The 19,629-nt window shown below is 36.7% G+C and overlaps 1 protein-coding gene across 1 annotated transcript in view; it reads right to left on the reverse strand.

The window, feature by feature from the left end:
• The window catches only part of LOC131095424 (chromodomain-helicase-DNA-binding protein 1-like), a 55,379-nt gene that overhangs the window by 12,465 nt on the left and 23,285 nt on the right, over nucleotides 1-19,629 (reverse strand). The window contains exons 10-27 of the mRNA XM_058043123.1: nucleotides 19,484-19,611; nucleotides 19,187-19,403; nucleotides 18,444-18,533; nucleotides 16,969-17,159; nucleotides 15,633-15,821; nucleotides 15,297-15,459; nucleotides 13,531-13,683; nucleotides 13,173-13,244; nucleotides 9,530-9,679; nucleotides 8,732-8,880; nucleotides 8,362-8,458; nucleotides 8,185-8,280; nucleotides 4,814-4,990; nucleotides 4,444-4,604; nucleotides 2,801-2,842; nucleotides 2,076-2,206; nucleotides 1,506-1,644; nucleotides 644-794 (exon numbers count right to left, since the gene is read on the reverse strand). Coding sequence (XP_057899106.1) covers nucleotides 644-794; nucleotides 1,506-1,644; nucleotides 2,076-2,206; nucleotides 2,801-2,842; nucleotides 4,444-4,604; nucleotides 4,814-4,990; nucleotides 8,185-8,280; nucleotides 8,362-8,458; nucleotides 8,732-8,880; nucleotides 9,530-9,679; nucleotides 13,173-13,244; nucleotides 13,531-13,683; nucleotides 15,297-15,459; nucleotides 15,633-15,821; nucleotides 16,969-17,159; nucleotides 18,444-18,533; nucleotides 19,187-19,403; nucleotides 19,484-19,611 — 2,496 coding nt within the window. The remainder of the gene's footprint in view (nucleotides 1-643; nucleotides 795-1,505; nucleotides 1,645-2,075; nucleotides 2,207-2,800; nucleotides 2,843-4,443; nucleotides 4,605-4,813; nucleotides 4,991-8,184; nucleotides 8,281-8,361; nucleotides 8,459-8,731; nucleotides 8,881-9,529; nucleotides 9,680-13,172; nucleotides 13,245-13,530; nucleotides 13,684-15,296; nucleotides 15,460-15,632; nucleotides 15,822-16,968; nucleotides 17,160-18,443; nucleotides 18,534-19,186; nucleotides 19,404-19,483; nucleotides 19,612-19,629) is intronic.

Here is a 19,629-nt window from a genome sequence, read left to right on the forward strand (position 1 = left end):
ACAGGGGGCCTATTCTGCTCCTCATCCTTGTCTATCAGCTCAGGGGGTCAATTGTTCTGAGGATAACTGGTCTTACTGTAAGACTGAGGCAAAGAAGGCACCTTTGCCTTTGCCTCATCCTTGGTGACAATGTTTTCCCCTGCATCCAATAAGGAATGGAGATTCTCCCTGGCCCTCCTTTTGTTGTTAATGTATTTGTAAAAACATTTTTTATTATCTTTCACGGCAGTGGCCAGGTTGAATTCTAGTTGAGCTTTTGCCTTTCTAATTTTCTCTCTACATGATCTAACAACATCCTTGTACTCTTCCTGATTTGCCTGCTCCTTCTTCCAAAAGTCTGGAATTCATTCAAATTAACACAACTAGAGTATTTAAACTAGGGAAGCAAAAGATGGAAGAGAGAATTCAAGTGATAGAGACACAAAGAAATACAGAAACATAGCAGACTTTAAGAAGGTATACTTCAACCGAATACACAAAATCTAAAAATCTAATAATTTACCAAAAGGATACAAATAAGTACAACTGACCTAACTTCTGGGCAATTTCAGTTATCATAAAATAAAGTCTTTCAGTAACTGTTCTTATTAACATTATTACCTAAACAAAAAAACTCCTTGATGAAATTTTGCAGATGACATACCTTTTGTGTCAAACTGAGATCAGGATCCATTTTTATCATTTCCCAGCTGCCATAGCCATATTCGTAGATACCTATTAACAGATTGGAATCATCTTCCTTACCCCAATCTATATCAAAATGAGCTGCCTTGGTGTGGCATGGGATGACATATCTAGTAGAAATAAATTAGAAATATACATAAGCAAACTTTTCAAACTTAGTAAGGGATAGAAGAACATGCCACATATCACTGAGATCCTGATATATTTAGTAGGTAATCCACATAACTATCAGGCTTTCTTACAATTTTTATAAACTATTTATTCAAATTAGTACCAAAACATGTTTTAAAGGAGGTCAAGATTAAGATATGAAAAACCGTCATCTATCTGTGGCCATGGACTGAGTTAGAACTGGCTAGCCATGAAGGTAAGCTTAGAATATTACTCAAGTGTAACTGCTAACTGGATAAGCAGATAGTCTAGGGACTATGATACACAAGGTAGTAAGCTAAAAAGTTCATAGGTCTAAACAACTACTAACAATTACCATCTGCTCCATTTTGACAAATATTGCATTCTCTCAGGCAGAGGTGACACAAAGCAGTTCCTCAACAAGTCTGATTTCTAGCCTGGAATAATTAAGAATAACTGAACCCAGTCCCCAATGAATACAGTTCAGAAGTCAAAGCAAATACTGGCTTCTAAGGAAAGGGAAGGAAGAATAAAGAAAGAATGTGGAGCAGATTTCTGCTGTCAGTTCTTAGAGGTAATGGAGTGGCATGGGTGTCCCAGTGTACTCAGTCTGGATTGGTTAAATATATTCATAAAAGCCTTGAATAACTTTCTACATTATGGGTTCCTTTAGGAAGAAAAAAAAATACCTTTTCCTTTCTTCTGGATCTGCAGGAATGGATTTGTGCAATGGTGCCAACTCTTCTTCATGAGAAATAACTAACTTTGCATTCACCTGCACTCCTGATATTCGGAATGTTGGGCCTTTAACTTTCCCAAATCTACCTCCTTAAAATAAAGGAACAAATTATTAAAATATTTAGCTTTTATGTGTATCTTATAGACAAACATAGAGAAAAAAAAGTTTGATGCTATAGCAGCAGACATTCGATTATAGGAAATGAATTTTTCTTAACCAAATGCTTTAATTAAACTCCAGGACCTCAAGGTCTTCCAGTTAATACTAGCAGATTAATTTTAAATTTCATGGTAAAGCAAAACCATATTGCATTCTACTATGACAACTCAGGGAAACGGGGAAGAAAAACAAAACCAAAAAGTCTTCTTACTAAAATCCTTTTTACTAAATCACCTAGCATGCTAACATTTTGTTAATGTTTTCCCCTAACACAATTGTTTTGTTATAATCAGAGTGCAAGAATCGTTCATATCTCTTTGACACTTTTTATTCCTCTCCCCCACCCCCAAACACACTTTACCTGCTCTTTCTTGGCCAAAGGAATTGTCCTTTAAAGCCTTAATGCATCCATTATGTACAAGTTCTCCCAGACGTCTAAGGTCTATCTCAGATTTATCAACTAGCTCAGCATCTCTAGCTATAGCATCTAACCTGGAAGAAAACAAATATGTTTTTACAGCTCTAAAACTTTAGCATTATGAATGACTCCTTCAGATTTTGAAACTAGAAAAGTGATCCTGTAAGTTATCATTCATCCACACTTGCTGTGTAAAATTTTAATGCATGCAGTTAAAAGCAGCTAAAGAAAATACAGAAACTATAAAAAAGGGTATTTCACACAAAGGACTATACAACAGGAAAAATAAAGGATCCCATTGATGCAGTTTTGAGTTACATTTCAACACATTCTTTTAAATAGAAAAGGAACTACTATTAAGTCTATGGTTTTATTCACTTATCAAACAAAAAAACCTGAATGACTGTCACTAATGCAGAATTAACAGAATAGTAGGTTAAGTATAAAGAAAAAGCAAGCAGTCTTGCAAAATGTAAAGATTTGTCAAACTGGCTGTCTACATACATATCATATATGATGAAAGGAAAAAAACTCAAATTCATGTCATAGTACAGGCAAAAGATTAGTCACACTATTTCCTCTTTAACCTAAGGTTTCTTGGTGTAGTGTTTAATTTTAATGGAAACAAGGTACCAAGTTGCTATACAAATATAAGCAAATTAGTTTACCTTTCAAGTGGGCCACCAAATTTCTTGTAACTCTTTATAAACCTAATAACAGAAAATAATTTTGCAGTTAAAAAAAAATGTATGCTTAACTACATTGGTTTTTAAAATGTACGTGTAAAGTCTTAGTACAAGCTTATGTGGACAATACAACGAAAATAAGAACTAGAGAGACTAGGATGGCTTACTATATGAAGACAACCCACATTTAAAACCAGAGTTCTATTTGTTTTAATAAATTATATAAATAAAACAACAGAAGATACAATTTCTTTCAAAAGTTACTTTACTAATTAGTTTCACATGACAAAGAATTCAGCAATGTGATGTGACTAATCATAAAAATCAAATGTGGATTCATAGTAAATTGAGAATTCAGATATTATGTTAGGTCTCTCATAATAAAGAGAAGCTAGCAGCAATTTTAAGACTTAGGAAAACATAACATGAAAGATAAAGGAATGCAAGCATAAGAATATCCCTGACAAAAGCAGCAAATGATTATATATTAGATAAAATGAAAAGGAAACAAGGCTCTTAAAGGTTATTTATATAATCAAAAATACTTTATAAGTTGTACAGTATTTTAGAGAAAAATGAATACTTAAATTACAGAAGCAAAGTAGCATTTCACAAACCAAAGTAAAGCAAAACAATTTCTACTCCTTCTCCCAAAGAAGTATTTTTTGCATCAAATATTGTGGGACCAGCTGTACAGATTCACTTATGTACTCGGTTTTGCTGAGATAAAGTTAATTTTGTTCAGAGCACCATATCTGCTAGTATGTTTTATATTTGTGACCAAAGCATTGTTGATAACATGCTAATGTTTCAGCTCTTACTTAACAGTGTTTTCACAGCATCAAGGCCTTTGCTGTTTCTCATACCACCCCACCAGTGAGTAGGCTGGGGGTGCACAAGAAGTTGAGAGGGGACACAGCTGGGACAGCTGACCCCAACTGACAAAAGGGTTATTCCAGACCATATGGTGTCATGCTTGGCAATAAAAACGGTGTAGGAGGGAGAGGAAATGTTTGGTGTTATGGTATCTGTCTTCCCAAGTAACTGTTACACATGGTGAAGCCCTGTTTTCCAGGAAATGGGTAAATGCTTGCTACTGGGAAGTGGTAAATGAATTCCTTGTTTTGCTTTTCTTGTGCATGTGGCTTTTGCTTTCCCCATTAAACTGTCTTTATCTCAACCTACAAGTTTTCTCATTTTTACACTTCTGATTCTCTCCCCAGTCCCTCTGGAGGAGACTGAGCAAGCAGTTGTGTGGTGCTTAGCTGCCTACCAAGGTTAAACCACAACAACGTATCAAAATTTTTTTTTTTTTAGTTTTAAACGCATCATATAACATTAATACAAATACAATTACAAGAAATTTAAAAAAACAAAACTCGCCGAACCTTTTTGTAGAACATTTTTTAACTCAAGTTATTCCTCACCAAAATAGGTTCAAATTCTGCACATAACAGTTTCTTACATCAGCACCCCAAACTACTCAAGAGTAAAGACTTAAATGCCTAGAATAAAAAATGTAAACTAAATAAATGCAAAATAGACTAGTTTCCATATTTTCAAACTCTAAAATGACAAAAAAAAAGTTTTGTCCCTTTAAACATGCATGTCCCCCCACATCTTACCGCCTAATCTCTGCATCACTAAATCCTTTAATATTTTCTCGAGGAATAGTTCGCGGTCTTCCACGTTTTTTTGGTCGTTTTCTTTCTGAGACTGAGTCACTATCAGATCCAGAATATCTTCTCCTCCTACTGCGTTTCCCTTCACTTCCATTAAAGCTGATCTGGAATTTCAGATTAAGTAGTTCAAAGCTACATGACTTAACATTTTATTAATATGTTATCTAGCCTGTCAAAAATGAGGGGGGGGGTGTGTGTGTGTGTGGGTGCCACAAATGAAAACCACCAAACCCAAAAGTACAAGCCAAAGCAACTGAAATAGAAAACCCAAATAATAACAACAAAATCAGTTAGTCAGTAGAAACCCAGATACCTGTTTTGCACAGTTTCTCATCCTTGGCAGCATATATATTTCTTCAAGTTCTTTTTGTCTTTCTTCCTCTTCTATTCGTCGCCGCTGGACTTCTGGAATGATTTCTTCCCAGTTTCTTAAATTTTGTTCTGGTTTCAACTCAATGTCATCTTCATCCATATTTGAAAAGTTAGCCACCTTAGATATTGGAAGATAAGTATTTTCACCAAATCAATACATCCTTTACTTATACAAAGAGCCAGTAATTAATATATTAGGAAAACTTAGTTCAGAATGACACATTTTATTTATTTGTATATACACAAAATGTGCACATATAAAATGCTTCATGAAGGACTCTCCAATGAAAATATTTTCAGAAATGAAACACACTGCATACAACATGGCTGAATATAAAGATAAGAATATTTTTCTTCTTTTACAAGTTGAGATCTATAATAAAACCACTATAAAATGCATACCCGATAGCTGTGATTGTTGTTTAAATTCCTTCAAAACAGAGAGCAAGTCTAACTATATGTCAGTTAATATGAACATTTAATAATGTAGAACTAACTAAACATTAATAAACTGTAGAAATCACAGTATATTGCAAATGAATGATGAGCATAAAATTTACTACTCAATTGATCTAAAGAAGTCCAGCCTTGATTAAAAAAAAAACCAAAAAAACAAACAAACCACACCAAACTTAAACAACAAAAAGACCCACAAAAACAAAGGAAAAATGCCCCAACCAACAAAAATACATCACCATCCACAATTGGACTCACTCAGTATTACAAGTATCATCCAGTTAAGCATATCTGGCATTTATGTTTACATGGGGGGCTGAAAGAAGTTTCTAAAAGTAATTATTTAAGAAATCCAAATTTCATTCTTTGTTTTCAGAAGTACTACAGGTGCTTAACAGCATAAAGCATTAAATTAAAAACAGCTCTCCCCAGTATGCTAACAATTAAATCAAGGACTAATGTATTTGTAAATATCTTTCTTATTTTGTTAGCAAAATATGTATTTTACATGCTTGCACTGGAAGTAATTACCCTGTTGTATTGGTTTTGCACAGCCTGGAGTTTTTTTTTTGGCGGGGGGGAAGAGGGGGCCTCAGAGGTGGCTTCTGTGAGAAGCTGCTGGAAGCTTCCACCATGTCTGGCAGAGTCAATCCCTGATGGCTCTGAAGATGGACATGCTGCTGGCCAAAGCTGGGCCAATTAGAAAGGTTGGTAACACCTCTGTGATAACATATTTAAGACGAAAATCAAAACAAAGGGCACACAGTTTTTCCATCTAGTCAGAGAAGAGGAGGAGGTGAGAACATGTGAGGAAAAACAACATGGTGACACCAAAGTCAGTGGAGAAGGAGGGGGAGGAGGTGCTCCAGGCACCAAAGCAGAGATCCCTCTGCAGGCCATGGTGATGACCATGGTGAAGCAGGCTGTCCCCCTGCAGCCCATGGGGATCCACAGGGGATGCAGAGATCCACTCGCAGCCTGTGGGGGAGGTGCTCATGCTGGAATGGGTAGATGCCTGGAGGAGACTGTGATCCAGTGAAAGACCCAGTGGAGAGAGAGGGCCCCTGCTTCCAAGCTGGAGCAGCCTGTCCTTGGAGGACTGCACACTGTGGAAGATTGACTCACGTTGTGGCAGTTTTGGGAGGACTGTGTGCCCGTGGGGGGAATTCACACTGCAGCAAGTGTGGTAGGACTGCTGCTCGTGAGAGTGGACCCATGCCAGAGAAGTTCACGGAGAACTGTCTCCTGTGGGAGGGACCCCATAGTCTCACAGGGAAGGACTCATCTCCCAGAGTAGTGGAAGAAAATTTCAGGTGATGAACTGACCAAGCTCCCCATGCCCTGTCTCTCTGCACTGTCAGTGGGAAGGAAGAAGGGGCTGAGGGGAAAAAGGTGTTTTAAGGGCTTATTTTACTTCTCATTATCCTCCTCTGATTCTGTTAGTAATAAATTCACTTTGCAACCTTAAGTTGAGCCTGTTTTGCCCTTGAAGTGTTTTCTCCTGGTCCTTATCTCAACTCATGAACCCTTAATTATTTTTTTTTTTCTCTCCTCTACCCAGCTGTGGCAGGGAAGGGTGAGCGAGCAACCCTTGTGGGTGCCTGGCATTGAGTCAGTGTCAACACAACACCTGTATAGGTGAATAGACATTGCATGCCAAAGAGCTAACTTAGTGTTTCACATATTTCACAGAATCCCAGAATATGCTGAGTTAGAAGGGACCCACAGGGACCAAAGTCCAACTCCTGGCTCTGCACAGGACACCCCCAAGAATCACACCATGTGCCTGAGAGCATTGTCCAAACATTTGAACTCAGACAGGCATGGTGCTGTGACCACTTCCCTGGGGAGCCTGTTCCAGTGCCCAACCACCCTTTGGGCGAAGAACCTTTTTCTTATACCCAACCTAAACCTCCTCTGACTTAGCTACATGCTGTTTCCTCAAGTCCTGTCACTGGTCACCAGTCACCAGGGAGAAGAGATCAGTGCCTGCCCCTCCATGTCCCTTCGTGAGGATGTTGAACACTTCAGTGAGGTCTCCCCTCAGTGTCCTCTTTTCCAGGCTGAACAAGCCAAGTGACATCAATCACTCCTCATAAGGTTTCCCCTCAAGGCCCTTCACCATCCTTGTGGCCCTCCTTTGGATGCTCTCTAATAGCTTAATGTCTTTTTTATATTGTGGCACCCAAAATTGCACACAATACTCAAAGTGAGGCCACAGCAGTGCAGAGCAGAGTGGGAAAATCACCTCCCTTGCCAGGCTGGTGATGCTGGGCCTGATTCCCCCCAGGACACAGTTGGCCCTCCTGATTGCCAGGGCACTGCTGACTCATATTCACCTTCCTGTCAACCAGGACACCTAGGTCCCTTTGCATGGCACTGCTTTCCAGCCTCTCATTCCTCAGTCTGTCCATACATCCAGGGTTGCTCCATCTCAAGTGCAGAATCTGGCACTTGCCCTTGTAAACTTCATATGGTTGGTGATTGCCCATTTCTCTAATTTCTTGAGGTCTCTCTGCAGGGCCTCTCTGCCTTTGAGGGGGTCAACATCTCCTCCCAATTTTGTATCATCTGCAAATTTACTTTTTATCCCTTCAAGTCCTGTATTCAAGTCACTTATGAAGATGTTGAAGAGCACAGGGCCTAAGATGGAGCCCTGTAGAACCCCACTAGTGACAGGTTGCCAGTCTGATGTCACCCCATTCACTATAACCCTTTTTGCCCAACCCATGAGCCGGTTGCTCACCCATCACATGATGTGTGAATGATGGAACAATAAATAGGTAAAGAAGAACAAAAAATAGCATTAATAAAGGAAAGTATAATTAAGGAAAGAGGGAGGGAACAGAGCAATACCTTGAACTGTGAAAGCAACTCATCTCCTACAGTCAGTGGACCTGGTTCATTTTCTCGAGTTTCGGCCCTCTTCAGGATTTCATCTATATCCATTTCCTGAAACAGAAGTTTCTCTTTGCAACAAAACAATTCATAGGTTTCTCTGTCCACCAAGTGTAGATGCACTGTTCCATTTACCTGAGGCTCCTCTTCTTCCCCTTCAGGTTCTTTAAAAAGTTCCTCAGCACCGAACTTCAAAATTGCTGATAACTCTTCCTTATTAAAAGGTGTTGAGCTGAAATACAGAAAGTTTCAAATAAACGCTTTATCTTAGTGAACAGTTTCAATTTACTATAACCATGAGTCAAATTTCCTTTTGTCCTAAATAAAAACTAGTTTTATTATGTAAAAAAAATGACATGGACAATATACTTTGCAGTCTTTACTTACATAACTCCTTACCACATAATTTTTGCCTTTTATTAACCAAGTGAAATGACTTGAATTTTTACTCAAACAGTCAAGTATACTTAAGCATAAGGTAATATGAAAGAATAAACAAATATACCTGGAGGGAGTAGAGCCTGTATGTAGTACAGTTTTCCCTGTAGTGTCCATTCTCTGAATTACTAAGTGATCTAACACCATCTTTTTCTTGGCTCTTTCAAGAATGTCTTCTTCTACTGATGCTTTTGTGACTAGCCGATAAATATTAACCTATGTATATTACAAAAAAGGTTTTATTTGCCCGCTCACAAATTACCCATGAAAAAATACACAGATGAAGTTAACAAAAAACCCTTGAGCAACAACAGGGAGAAATATTAGACATTATTACAAATCTAAATCTTATCGAACTAGTATTGTGTATATGAAACCGGTCAATCATGTTATCACAGTCTCTATAGAAATTATATTTGAAAAAATTTCTTAGACCTCTCCTCTAAGTTTCTATGATTAAGCACAAGCATGGCCACAAGGAAATGTTTTATGTCTGATTACTACTTGAGGTATTCTGCAAGAAACCCAAAGAGAAGTACAAAGTATTAAACAAAGCAAAATGGATGTGCTTTAAGTACAGCAGTTACTTTCTAGAATGATACAATGCCAATGAACATGGGACAAGTCCGCAACTTCTCCTACCCATCCATATACTACAGCTGCTGTGCTATCTCTCTGTAGAGGGAGATTTAAAAAAAAAATTATTTAAAAGGCAAATCATTAATATTAACATTTTCAGATATTTTTAGCAAGTATTAGTCATTCTCAAAATACATGAGGACTGTGATGGGCCAGACAGACAGCTTATGGCTAACATAATTCATTCTTCCTTCAGGTTTGGTACCTAAAAGAGAAGCGCATGTACCTGTTTCTTCTGTCCAATCCTATGAGCTCTAGCCTGTGCCTGCAGATCATTCTGTGGATTCCAATCAGAATCAAATATAACTACAGTGTCAGCAGATGCTAAGTTTATACCTAATCCTCCAGCTCTGGTAGACAGCAAAAAGCAGAAGTCCTGAAATTATAAAAGAAGAAATAGCTTTATATATATTAGCTATAATATTCCTTTAAAGAACCAATATGACACGACTTTATATGCTCTGTGGAGCAGACTATGAACTCATATATTTCTTTAAGTATATCATAAACATTTGTTAGACTTCTAATACAAGAAGTTGTTTGTCATGTCTAGAGCCAGTGGATTGCTATTTGAATAGAATAGACTAGACTATTTTGGTTGGAAGAGACTGACAACCACAATCTAGTCCAACTGCCTGACCACTTCAGGGCTGACCAAAAGTTAAAGCATGTTATTAAGGGCATTGTCCAAATGCCTCTTGAACACTGACAGGCTTGGGGTATCGACCACCTCTCTAGGAAGCCTGTTCCAGTGTCTGACCATCCTCTCAGTAAAGAAATGCTTCCTACTGTCAACTCTGAACCTCCCCTGCCCCAGCTTTGAACCACTCCCATGCGTCCTGTCACTGATCTTAGGGAGAAGAGTTCAGCATCTCCCTCTCCACTTCCTCTCCCCAGGAAGCTGTAGAGAGCCATGAGGTCACCCCTCAGCTTCTTTTTCTCCAAACTAGACAAACCCAGTGTCCTCAGCTGCTCCACACAGGACATTCCTTCTAGCCCTTTCACCAGCTTGGTTGCCCTTCTCAGAATACATTCAAGGACTTCCACATCCTTCTTAAGTGGTGGGGCCCACAACTGCACACAGTACTCAAGGTGAGGCCACATCAGCAGTGAATACAGCAGGATCATCACCTCTTTTGACCAACTGGTTCTACTGTGTTTGATGCCCCCCAGGATGGAGGTTGCTCTCTTGGCTGCCAGGGTTCACTGCTGACTTATACTGAGCCTGCTGCTGACCAGCACCCCCAGATCCCTTCCTGCAGGGCTGCTTTTCACACACTCCTCTCCCAATCTATACTTGTGCCCAGCATGACTCTATCCCAGGTACAGGATCTGGCACTTGGACTTGTTAAATTTCATGCCACTGATGGTTGCCCAATGCTCCAACCTATCTAGATCCCTCTGCAAGGCCTATTGTCCCTCAAGAGAGCCAACAGCCCCTCTCAGTTTGGTATCATCAGTAAACTTGCTAATGGTGCATTCAACTCCTGCATCCAGATCATTGATAAAAATATTGAACAGGACTGACTGGCTTTAAAATTGAACCCTGAGGGATATCACTAGTGAATAGTGACCAGGCAGATGTAGCTCCATTCACTACAAACCTTTGAGCACGGCCCTTCCATCAGTTCTTCACCCAGCACACCATGAACCTGTTCATCCCACAGTTGGACAACTTGTCCAGAAGGACGCTGTGAGGGACAGTATCAATGGCCTTCAAAAAGTATCAGTTCACTGTTTTCTTTAGACCAGCTAATATTTTTATAGGCAGTTAAGCACCACGCAGCCACACAATCACTTCTTGCCCACATCCCCAGTGGGACAGGGAAGAAGAAAGGAAGACTGAAAGCAGGGAAACTTGGGGGTCAAGATAATAATTGTTTAATAAGCAAAGGAGAAGTGGAAAAAGAGAGAAAGAAAACAAAACAGAACAAATGATGCAAATGTAAATCCCTTGCCACATTCCCATAGTCAGGACTGATGTCCAGCCAATTCCCAAGCAAAAGATGGCTAATCTCCTTAAACCCCTTCCTCTAACTTTTTTTATTGCTGAGCATGATGTTATAAGGCATGGAATCTCTAGTTAGTTCAGGCCATATGCCTGGTTATGTCCCCTCCCAACCTCTTGTGCAACACCTAATCGATTCACTGGAAGAGCAGAGTGAGAAACAGAGAAGGCCTTGATACTATGTAAGCAATGCTCAGCAACAGCTAACACACTGGTGTGTTACTAGCATTGTTTACATCACAAATCTAAAACACAGCACCATGTGAGCTGCTATGAAGACAACTCTAGTCCAGCCAGAACTTGTATAAATCAAACTGATATCAACTTCTCTTGCAAACAGGTATTGGCTTCTCCATGGTTTAAAGGAAGCTGCACTCTAGAAGATGAACAAAAGTCACTTGGGGAGAAAAAAACCAAGCAAAACATTGCCAAAAAATACACCACCACCCCTTATTGTTAAAGCCTCATGTGTGCCCAAGTTCATCTGGTTTTTGTAAAGAAAACTAAAGTGTTCTGCTGGGGTCAATGCTCTTCAACATATTCATAAAGAATATGAAAATGAGTAATGAGGTGACAAAATTTGCAGATGATATGGAGTTATTCAAGGTCAACTACAAGGGCAAGGGACTACAGAAGGATCTTATGAGAAAGGCAAAAAAAAAACATATGAAACTAAAGATAAATAGGAAATAAATTTGAGTTTTAAGTACAGTCAAAGCTAATAGAAGCCATTACTGCTAAGGAATGAGTCCTTGGATTTGTAAATATTTCCATGAATACTTTAACTCAGTATTAGCAAAAAAAAAAAAAAAAAAAAAAAAAAAAAAAAAAGAAAAAAAGCATGAAATTTATTATTAGTAAAGAAATAAAGAATAAAACAGGTAACAATTTTATTGCTGCACAACTCCATTGTTTGTCTTCATTCTTGAATACCATGTGAAATTTGGATCCCCTTTCATCTTACAAACTGTATAGTACAACTACAAGGATTCCAGAAAAAGGCAAGTATGTCTGCACTAGAAATTTAAAACAGAACTAACTTCTGTATTTAAAAAATATCTGAAGTTTATGTTATGAAGTCCTTCCTCCTCAACCATAACAGAAACATAAGTTCAGCAGCAACTGACAAATGCTATGCTTCTATTACTGAAAAACCCTGTCAGTATAGGACAAAAGATCTAAGATTATCAAAGGTATGGAATGGCTTCCATAATAGGAAACCTAAAAATAAACCAGGAATCTTAAGTGGTACACAAACAATGGTTAGAAATCAGCTCTTCAGTTTCTTCCATGGCAAGAATATAAGAGGCAACAAATGAAGATAACAGAAGCCATATTTAAAGCTATCCAAGATATTTTTTCTTTATGCAAGGATATATACAACTTAATTCTGCCCATTGCTTAAGTAGGTATTTGATGTCAAAAACTTGTGTTAAAGTTCAGTGCTCCGATAAAAATTGAAGGATTAAGTCCTACACAACAAATTAAATTCTTCAGTTTCTAAACAGCACTTAAAATTACTTTGCTAAAGAGCACTGACAAAAATCTAAAAATAAAACTATGTAGTTATATTAGTTATAAACACCATTTTCATAAATTTTGTGTTTCCTATTGAACCTCCTTTTAGCTTTTCAAAGCTTTTTTTGGGTTTTTTGGTTGGTTGAATTTAGGGATTTTTTCTTGTTTTTTTTTGTTGCATGGGTTGTAAACCTTACAGTCTCTGCAACAGCAATGGAATTTCAACCTAATACATCCCTCACTTTATACTATCTTCAGTTTTTGTGCAACATTTGTTATACTTCCTAGAAGAAAAAAAAGCTGAGTAGATTAAAAAAACAACAACCACCCACTTATACCATACCTCTGAGCCTTCTGCATTAAAATGATCCAAGGCTTGTTTCCTCAATTCCCCTTTTATTGATCCATCAAGTCTCTAAAGAGATTGAATGATACAGTTAAAAAGGAACTCCTACTATAGTCTATTCAGAGCAACTTGAATTCTTAATTGCCAAACGAATTGGGTGGGGGGATATAAGAATAATGCAACACTTCCAATTAATCAGTTTAATTTCAAAATACTATTAGGCATATAGGAATTACTAGTCTTTTACTGTACAGAAAAATTAAACTTTCATAAATCTTTCTACAAAAAGGACACTTTTAAAAAGATAAAATGGTAAAAATCAAGGCTTCTTGACTACTACCAGCAAAATTCTTACCTGAAAGGGAAACTGACGATACTTCAAATACTCTGCTAAGATGTCTAGCATCCTCACCATCTGAGAGAAAATCAGTACTCTGTTGCCACGTTCTCGTAGGCGAATCAGTAGCTTGTCAAGAAGGATTAGTTTGCCACTGCTACGTATTAAATGCTACAAGACAAGAAAGCATGTATTGCAAAGTAAGTTCACCTCAACACTAACATTCACTGCAGATGGTTAGACATTCATTAACTGAACATGAAAGTTGTATAAGCATTTAGTCAGTCCTGATCTTGTAAAAACTCATTATAAAAGCTTTAAGTGCTCTAACTGAAATCAACAGGGGTACCCACTAGCATGTTTTTCAAATAAAAGCATTTCTCAGCTCTGGCTCATAAAACAGCACCTTAACATTTCATTAAAACGTTAGGCAAATATACTGTGCTATGAGTTAGAGCAGTTACAGTGCAGACTCAAATTCTCTTCCACCAAATAAACAACAAGATTACCTGACTACCTTAGCACTACTTGCTCCTCACCTTCTGTCTTTTGAACAGACCTAAGCATTGCTACTTGATCCTCTAAGTATTTTTAAACAATGCCTAATGAGTCAAGCTTTTCTGACAAGATAAAAGTGAGAGGAATCCTGTTAATAGAAGTCAACATGCTTTAGCTGGGTTATGATGTTCAACCTTCTCAGCTCCAGTTGAAACAATTAGAACAGAAACTCAGGTGGCATGCTGAATTTAATGATGAAATCATTAGGCCTCTAGCTGAAGAGGCTCAGGATAGAATTTTGGGAAATAAAAAATTGGGAGTTAGGTGCTTTTATTCTTTATGCCAGAAATGAGAAGGATGTATCATTCATAATTAGAGCTAACAAAGTTTAATCAGATGAGCCAAGGAAATCATTGCTACAAGTAGGCAATTACTAGCAATAATGGCTGAACATGTCTGATGAGATCAATTATAAATTTGAGTAGTTAGAGTATGCCAAGTTGCAAACATCCTTTAGCTTTGAAAAGCATTTTATAATATAAAATAGCTTGTGCAGTGACAACTTGTGATTTCAATCAAGTAGTTTTGGGAAAGTTTTTACATTATAAACTTCAAAGTTTACAGAAAAAAAACCTGATCTTTCAAAACATTTATGGTGTTATAAACTGCATCAATTATAACAGTCCTTTTATTTGTTGCTGTGGTTCTCAACAGTTTTAGTATAAAGATTAGTTAACCTTTACAAAAAAACCCAAACTATAAACCCACAACATAATCACAGACCATCCTTGGTAGTGATGCTATAACTGCTTTCATTTATAACAACAAAACAAGTAGACTAAGCTTAAAGAGATTCAGCAGATTATTTTCTGCTATCACATGGATTGTTGGTGTACCACTGCCAGTCACATACATTTGCATTTATCTTAAATTTATCTGTTTATTTAACTGTTTTATTTTATTCTGGGTTTAAAATAGGTCTTCAGTTTATTTAGTCTGAAAATGCAGACTATTTCAAACTATTTCCTTTTTATTTTGATCATAATTCAAGTCAAGGATATTCTATTTAGTATTGATCTCTCAATTATTTAGTTCCATTTAAGAAACAAACAGAAAGGTAATCAATTCACTTACCTGTAAAACCCAGGATGCACATTTGATAGAGAACTCGGTCTTTCTTGACATAATTTAATAAGAACAAATGAATTGACAGAACACTATACAATCATTGCATGCATATTAGAGATATAAAATCACTTAACTTTTTTTTTTTTTAAAGGTATTACCTGTAAGGCTTCCTGCTTATTATAGAATTCATTATCATCTGGTGGTTTAATGAGGTAGCAATGGTTACAGCACTTCTTGAGTTCCATCATAATGTTCAAAAAGCCCGAGGTACTTCCTTTTGAACCTTTACTCAGGGCTTTATAATTCCTGGTTAAAATCCACCTATGATACAGAATGTGCACAATGGAAGTAATTTCTAAAAATTTGTGGAAATATGAAAGATGTAAGCTCTCAAAATATCTGTTAAAACTGCATTATGAAAATTATTACACTTCAGTAATTTTTATATAGAGATGTCATTAAAAAAGCAGGAATTAAAAAGTGTCATTACTTACTTGTAATATTGCTTCTGCAATGCACTCATTTCCATCCTCAAAATTTGTTCAACCTTAGCAGGCAAAGACTTTTCTACATCTTTTTTAACTCTTCTGAGTAAAAATGGTTCAAGTTCTTTGTGAAGACTTGCATAACCGAACTCTCTCCCTTTGCCATGCTCCTCTTCAAAATCTTCCCAGGAAGAAAACCTTCAACATAGAAAGAATAAAGGTAAAATAATGACATACCATGAACACAGACACACAAAGACCATTAATATACCATGTGCACAAACACAAATAGACTTCTTCACTACTCTCCTCTGTTTTATTTAATAAGTTTCTGAATTTGCATCTCACAAGAAATTCCAAATATTTTGTCAGCAAATAGGAGAATGGAAATTAACAATCTTTTGCAGAATGAAAATTCAAAACAAAGTCCTGAATTTTAATTTCTTCAGTGAAAACACAACATTTTACTTTTCTGCATGGAAACACAGGTAGAAGGATATAGAAATTCAATTATATTTCTCAAGAGTAGCATGAAAATTAGTTGTATAGCTGGAGGAAGTGCAAGAGAGTAGACCACATACCTTTTGCAGCTTGTATGGACTAGCTGAAATGTGATGATCCTCTGGTATGTGCTAACAGACTAAGAGAATGCACTTTGTGATCAAATGAAGAATAGGTGCCAGACAACAAACTTAGTGGCTTTGTTTGTAAGGTTCTGAAGAAGTCAATGCAATGCATAGCATCGAAATTAATTGAAGCGACAATGCTTTGTATTTACAAGATATTTGAATGGAAGATGTGCTCTTATTTATTCCAAATATAAACAGAGGTTAGTATAGAATAATGTCAACCTATTATATGCAAATCCTAAGGGGAAATTGGCTGCCTGAAGCATAGAATCATGGAATGTCCTGAGTTGAAAGAGACCCACAAAGATAATCAAAGTCTAACTCCTGGCCTTGCACAGGACTACCCCAAGAATCACACCATGTGCCTGAATAAATTACTGGATATTGGGCATTGAGGTTTTCATTCATGGTGCTAACACAGAAAAGATGACATCCTCAGCTCCATTCTATTTCCCTACAGCAAATCCATATGATTTTTCTTTTAAATAAGGATGAAGCATGTTTTCAAGGTTTTCAGCCATACATCAATCCATCCTTTTCCTGAACTGCCAAAAAAGAAAAAGTGACAGCTGCTACCAAAACAATTTATCCAGAGCAGCATGAAAAATATGTGCATCTATTTTATAAAAAAATATTAAAGCTATTTCACAATGCAATTCTTTATTGATTCTCCAATCACTACAATACCCCCCCCCCCCCCCCATCACATTCCTTACTTTTCTGGCATGATGAAGTGCAGCAAAGACCAAAGCTCTTTAAGGGAGTTTTGCAGAGGGGTTCCAGTAATGAGAAGACGATGATTAGACTTAAAGTCTATTAAAGTCTTGTACAGAAGGGAGTCATCATTTTTTAAACGATGAGCTTCATCAACTCCTATAAATACCCAATTCAGACCACCAAGGAATGACTTCAAGAAATTGGGGAGAGGGAAAGACATTATACAAGTTAATATATTATGCAATGTCTGACATTTTACATGAGGTTATATATACACCATCACTCCTTTTATTTTAATAGAAAGGGACACCTATATGTTTTTGATATTAAGTAGAGGTTTTATGTTTGCTAGATTCAAAAAGCTATGCAGGCATCCCAACATTAAAAAGAAAGTATAAACCAAGTTTATACTTAGGGTAAGGAAGAAGACAAAAAGCTGATCTTTACATTTTCAACTGACAAAAAAATCCCAGCATAAATCCACTATTGACTCTCTTCTTTTCAGCATGTACAAACAAATTAAATAGAAAGTCAGCAAGCAGAATTTTTTATTATAATTATCATATGCTATTAGGATTTACAATAATTTTATATGCTACCATCAGGAAGAGAGTAGTAATATAAATATATGTAATACTGCACACACAAATACAAAATAAAACCCATGAAATTTCAGAGTTGTGAATCACAGGTGCTTGGAGCTATGGACTGGTTTGTTTTTTCAGTTCCTGGATGACTAACAGGAAAGTAAAGATTTTGAGATGCAAAGAAATTACTACAGCAATGTTTTTGCCAGATGAAGAATTGCTTGCAGCTGGTGGGTTAATACAATCCTTATTCTTCAAAAAACTTGGCCTATGGAACCACACAATGCTTATTCTGTAGGAAGAAGAGCTGGAAAGCAACCAGCCCAGTCGTGCCAACTTTTACTAGTTCACCAGGCGGTCAGGTATGACAGAGAGCCCCAGAACAGAACACATGCATAAAGGAGCGGGAACATATGTTAATGACTTCAGGGAAATTATTATCATATGTGTTTTTTCTGGGAAAACCTATGAATATGTATGTAAAATATAGTATATAAACAGGAAGCTTCCTGTACTAAGCATGTATTTCAGAGGAGATATCCCCTCATGCATTCAGCCAAATAAAGAATGTCTGCTTCTTCATGCTGCATTGGTGTTATGGAAGTTTTTTTTTTTACAGATTTTGGTAGCAATGTGAAGCACAAGCAAACTGAAAAAAAAAAGTTTTACCCACTTGATATGTGGGTTAATGGAGGGGGCAGAAAGTCTAACCACACATACATAAAATCTAAAAGTGCTTAAAGAAAACAACGTTCATAATTCCAAGAGTAAAGCCATCATACTCCCCCATCCATTTAACAGCCCAGAACCTAAATATGTGCCAACTCTAAAGGAATTTTACATTGTACAAATTATTTGTATCTCCCTGAAGAAGTAAGGGTCATTACCTTATCCTTCAGCAAAATTTCATAAGTTGTTAAAAGTATATTAAATTTTAATCGCTTGGTCTGTGGATGCATCCATTCATGAGTTCTTATCTAGAAGAAGAATCAAGCAAACTATAAGCTGTAGAAAAATGGTCTTTTTGATCAGGATGACTTCAGGTACTATAGCAATATAGATGTTAAGTGACACAAGAATCTGATCATGATCAAGGAACATAACAAGTGAAGCTTTTTTTCTTAAAGTTATTAAACAGTGGTGGTGGAGTGTTTGTTAGCTTTTGTTTGATTGGGTTTTTTTATGGATTTCTTTGTGTGTTTAGGGTTTTTTGTGGATTTCTTTGTGTGTTTTGGGTTTTTTGTTGGTTGTTTTTTTTTTTTTTTGGTTTGCAAACTGTAATGGATAAGGTTCCTTATAGTCTTCATTCCAGGAAACAAATTAAAATTATGTCTGTTTGGCTTAAATATTTATTTTATGCACCCAAATAATTCCATGACAAAAGACAATTTATTTTCAAATGCAAGGTTGCATTTTTAATCCTTTTTATTATTAAACAAGAATGAAATTTTTAATATTCATTCAGATCAGATCAAAATTTATACTTTTAATTTGCATTTTAACCATATGCAATGTTTCAAATAATTATTTGCTCATTCCAAATCAAAATATTGGAGATTAGCATAAGACAGGAACATGAAGTGAGTCTTATTTACCACTAATATTTCCAATGATACAAAGAAATACTCACCATATTTCTGCTAGTTATATCTCCTAAGTAAACAACAGCATTCATCTGAGGAGCCCAAGTTTGAATCTCTCTTTGCCAAGATGTCAAGGTAGAAAGTGGCACGACTAGCAAGAAAGGCCCATACAGTTGATGTTCGTGAAACAGGTAGTTCAGAAAAGAAATTGTTTGTATTGTTTTACCCAGACCCATTTCATCTGCAAGAATACAACTATTCCCTCTAAAAACAAACAAACAAACAAACAAAATTTATAAATGCTTTCAAGTTAAAGCCAGCAAGACTAATTTAAGACTACTTACTTGCACCATGAGTGGGCAAGCCAGTTCAGTCCATTTAACTGATAATCTCTTAACTCTAAACTGTCATGTCCTCCAATATAAGATGGTTGCTTCTTTAGTGCAACAAACCTCGGCCTCTGTTTTAGAATCTGTCAAAAGCAAATTGA

This window comes from Melospiza georgiana, chromosome W (assembly GCF_028018845.1).
Source record: "Melospiza georgiana isolate bMelGeo1 chromosome W, bMelGeo1.pri, whole genome shotgun sequence".
Taxonomy (NCBI): domain Eukaryota; kingdom Metazoa; phylum Chordata; class Aves; order Passeriformes; family Passerellidae; genus Melospiza; species Melospiza georgiana.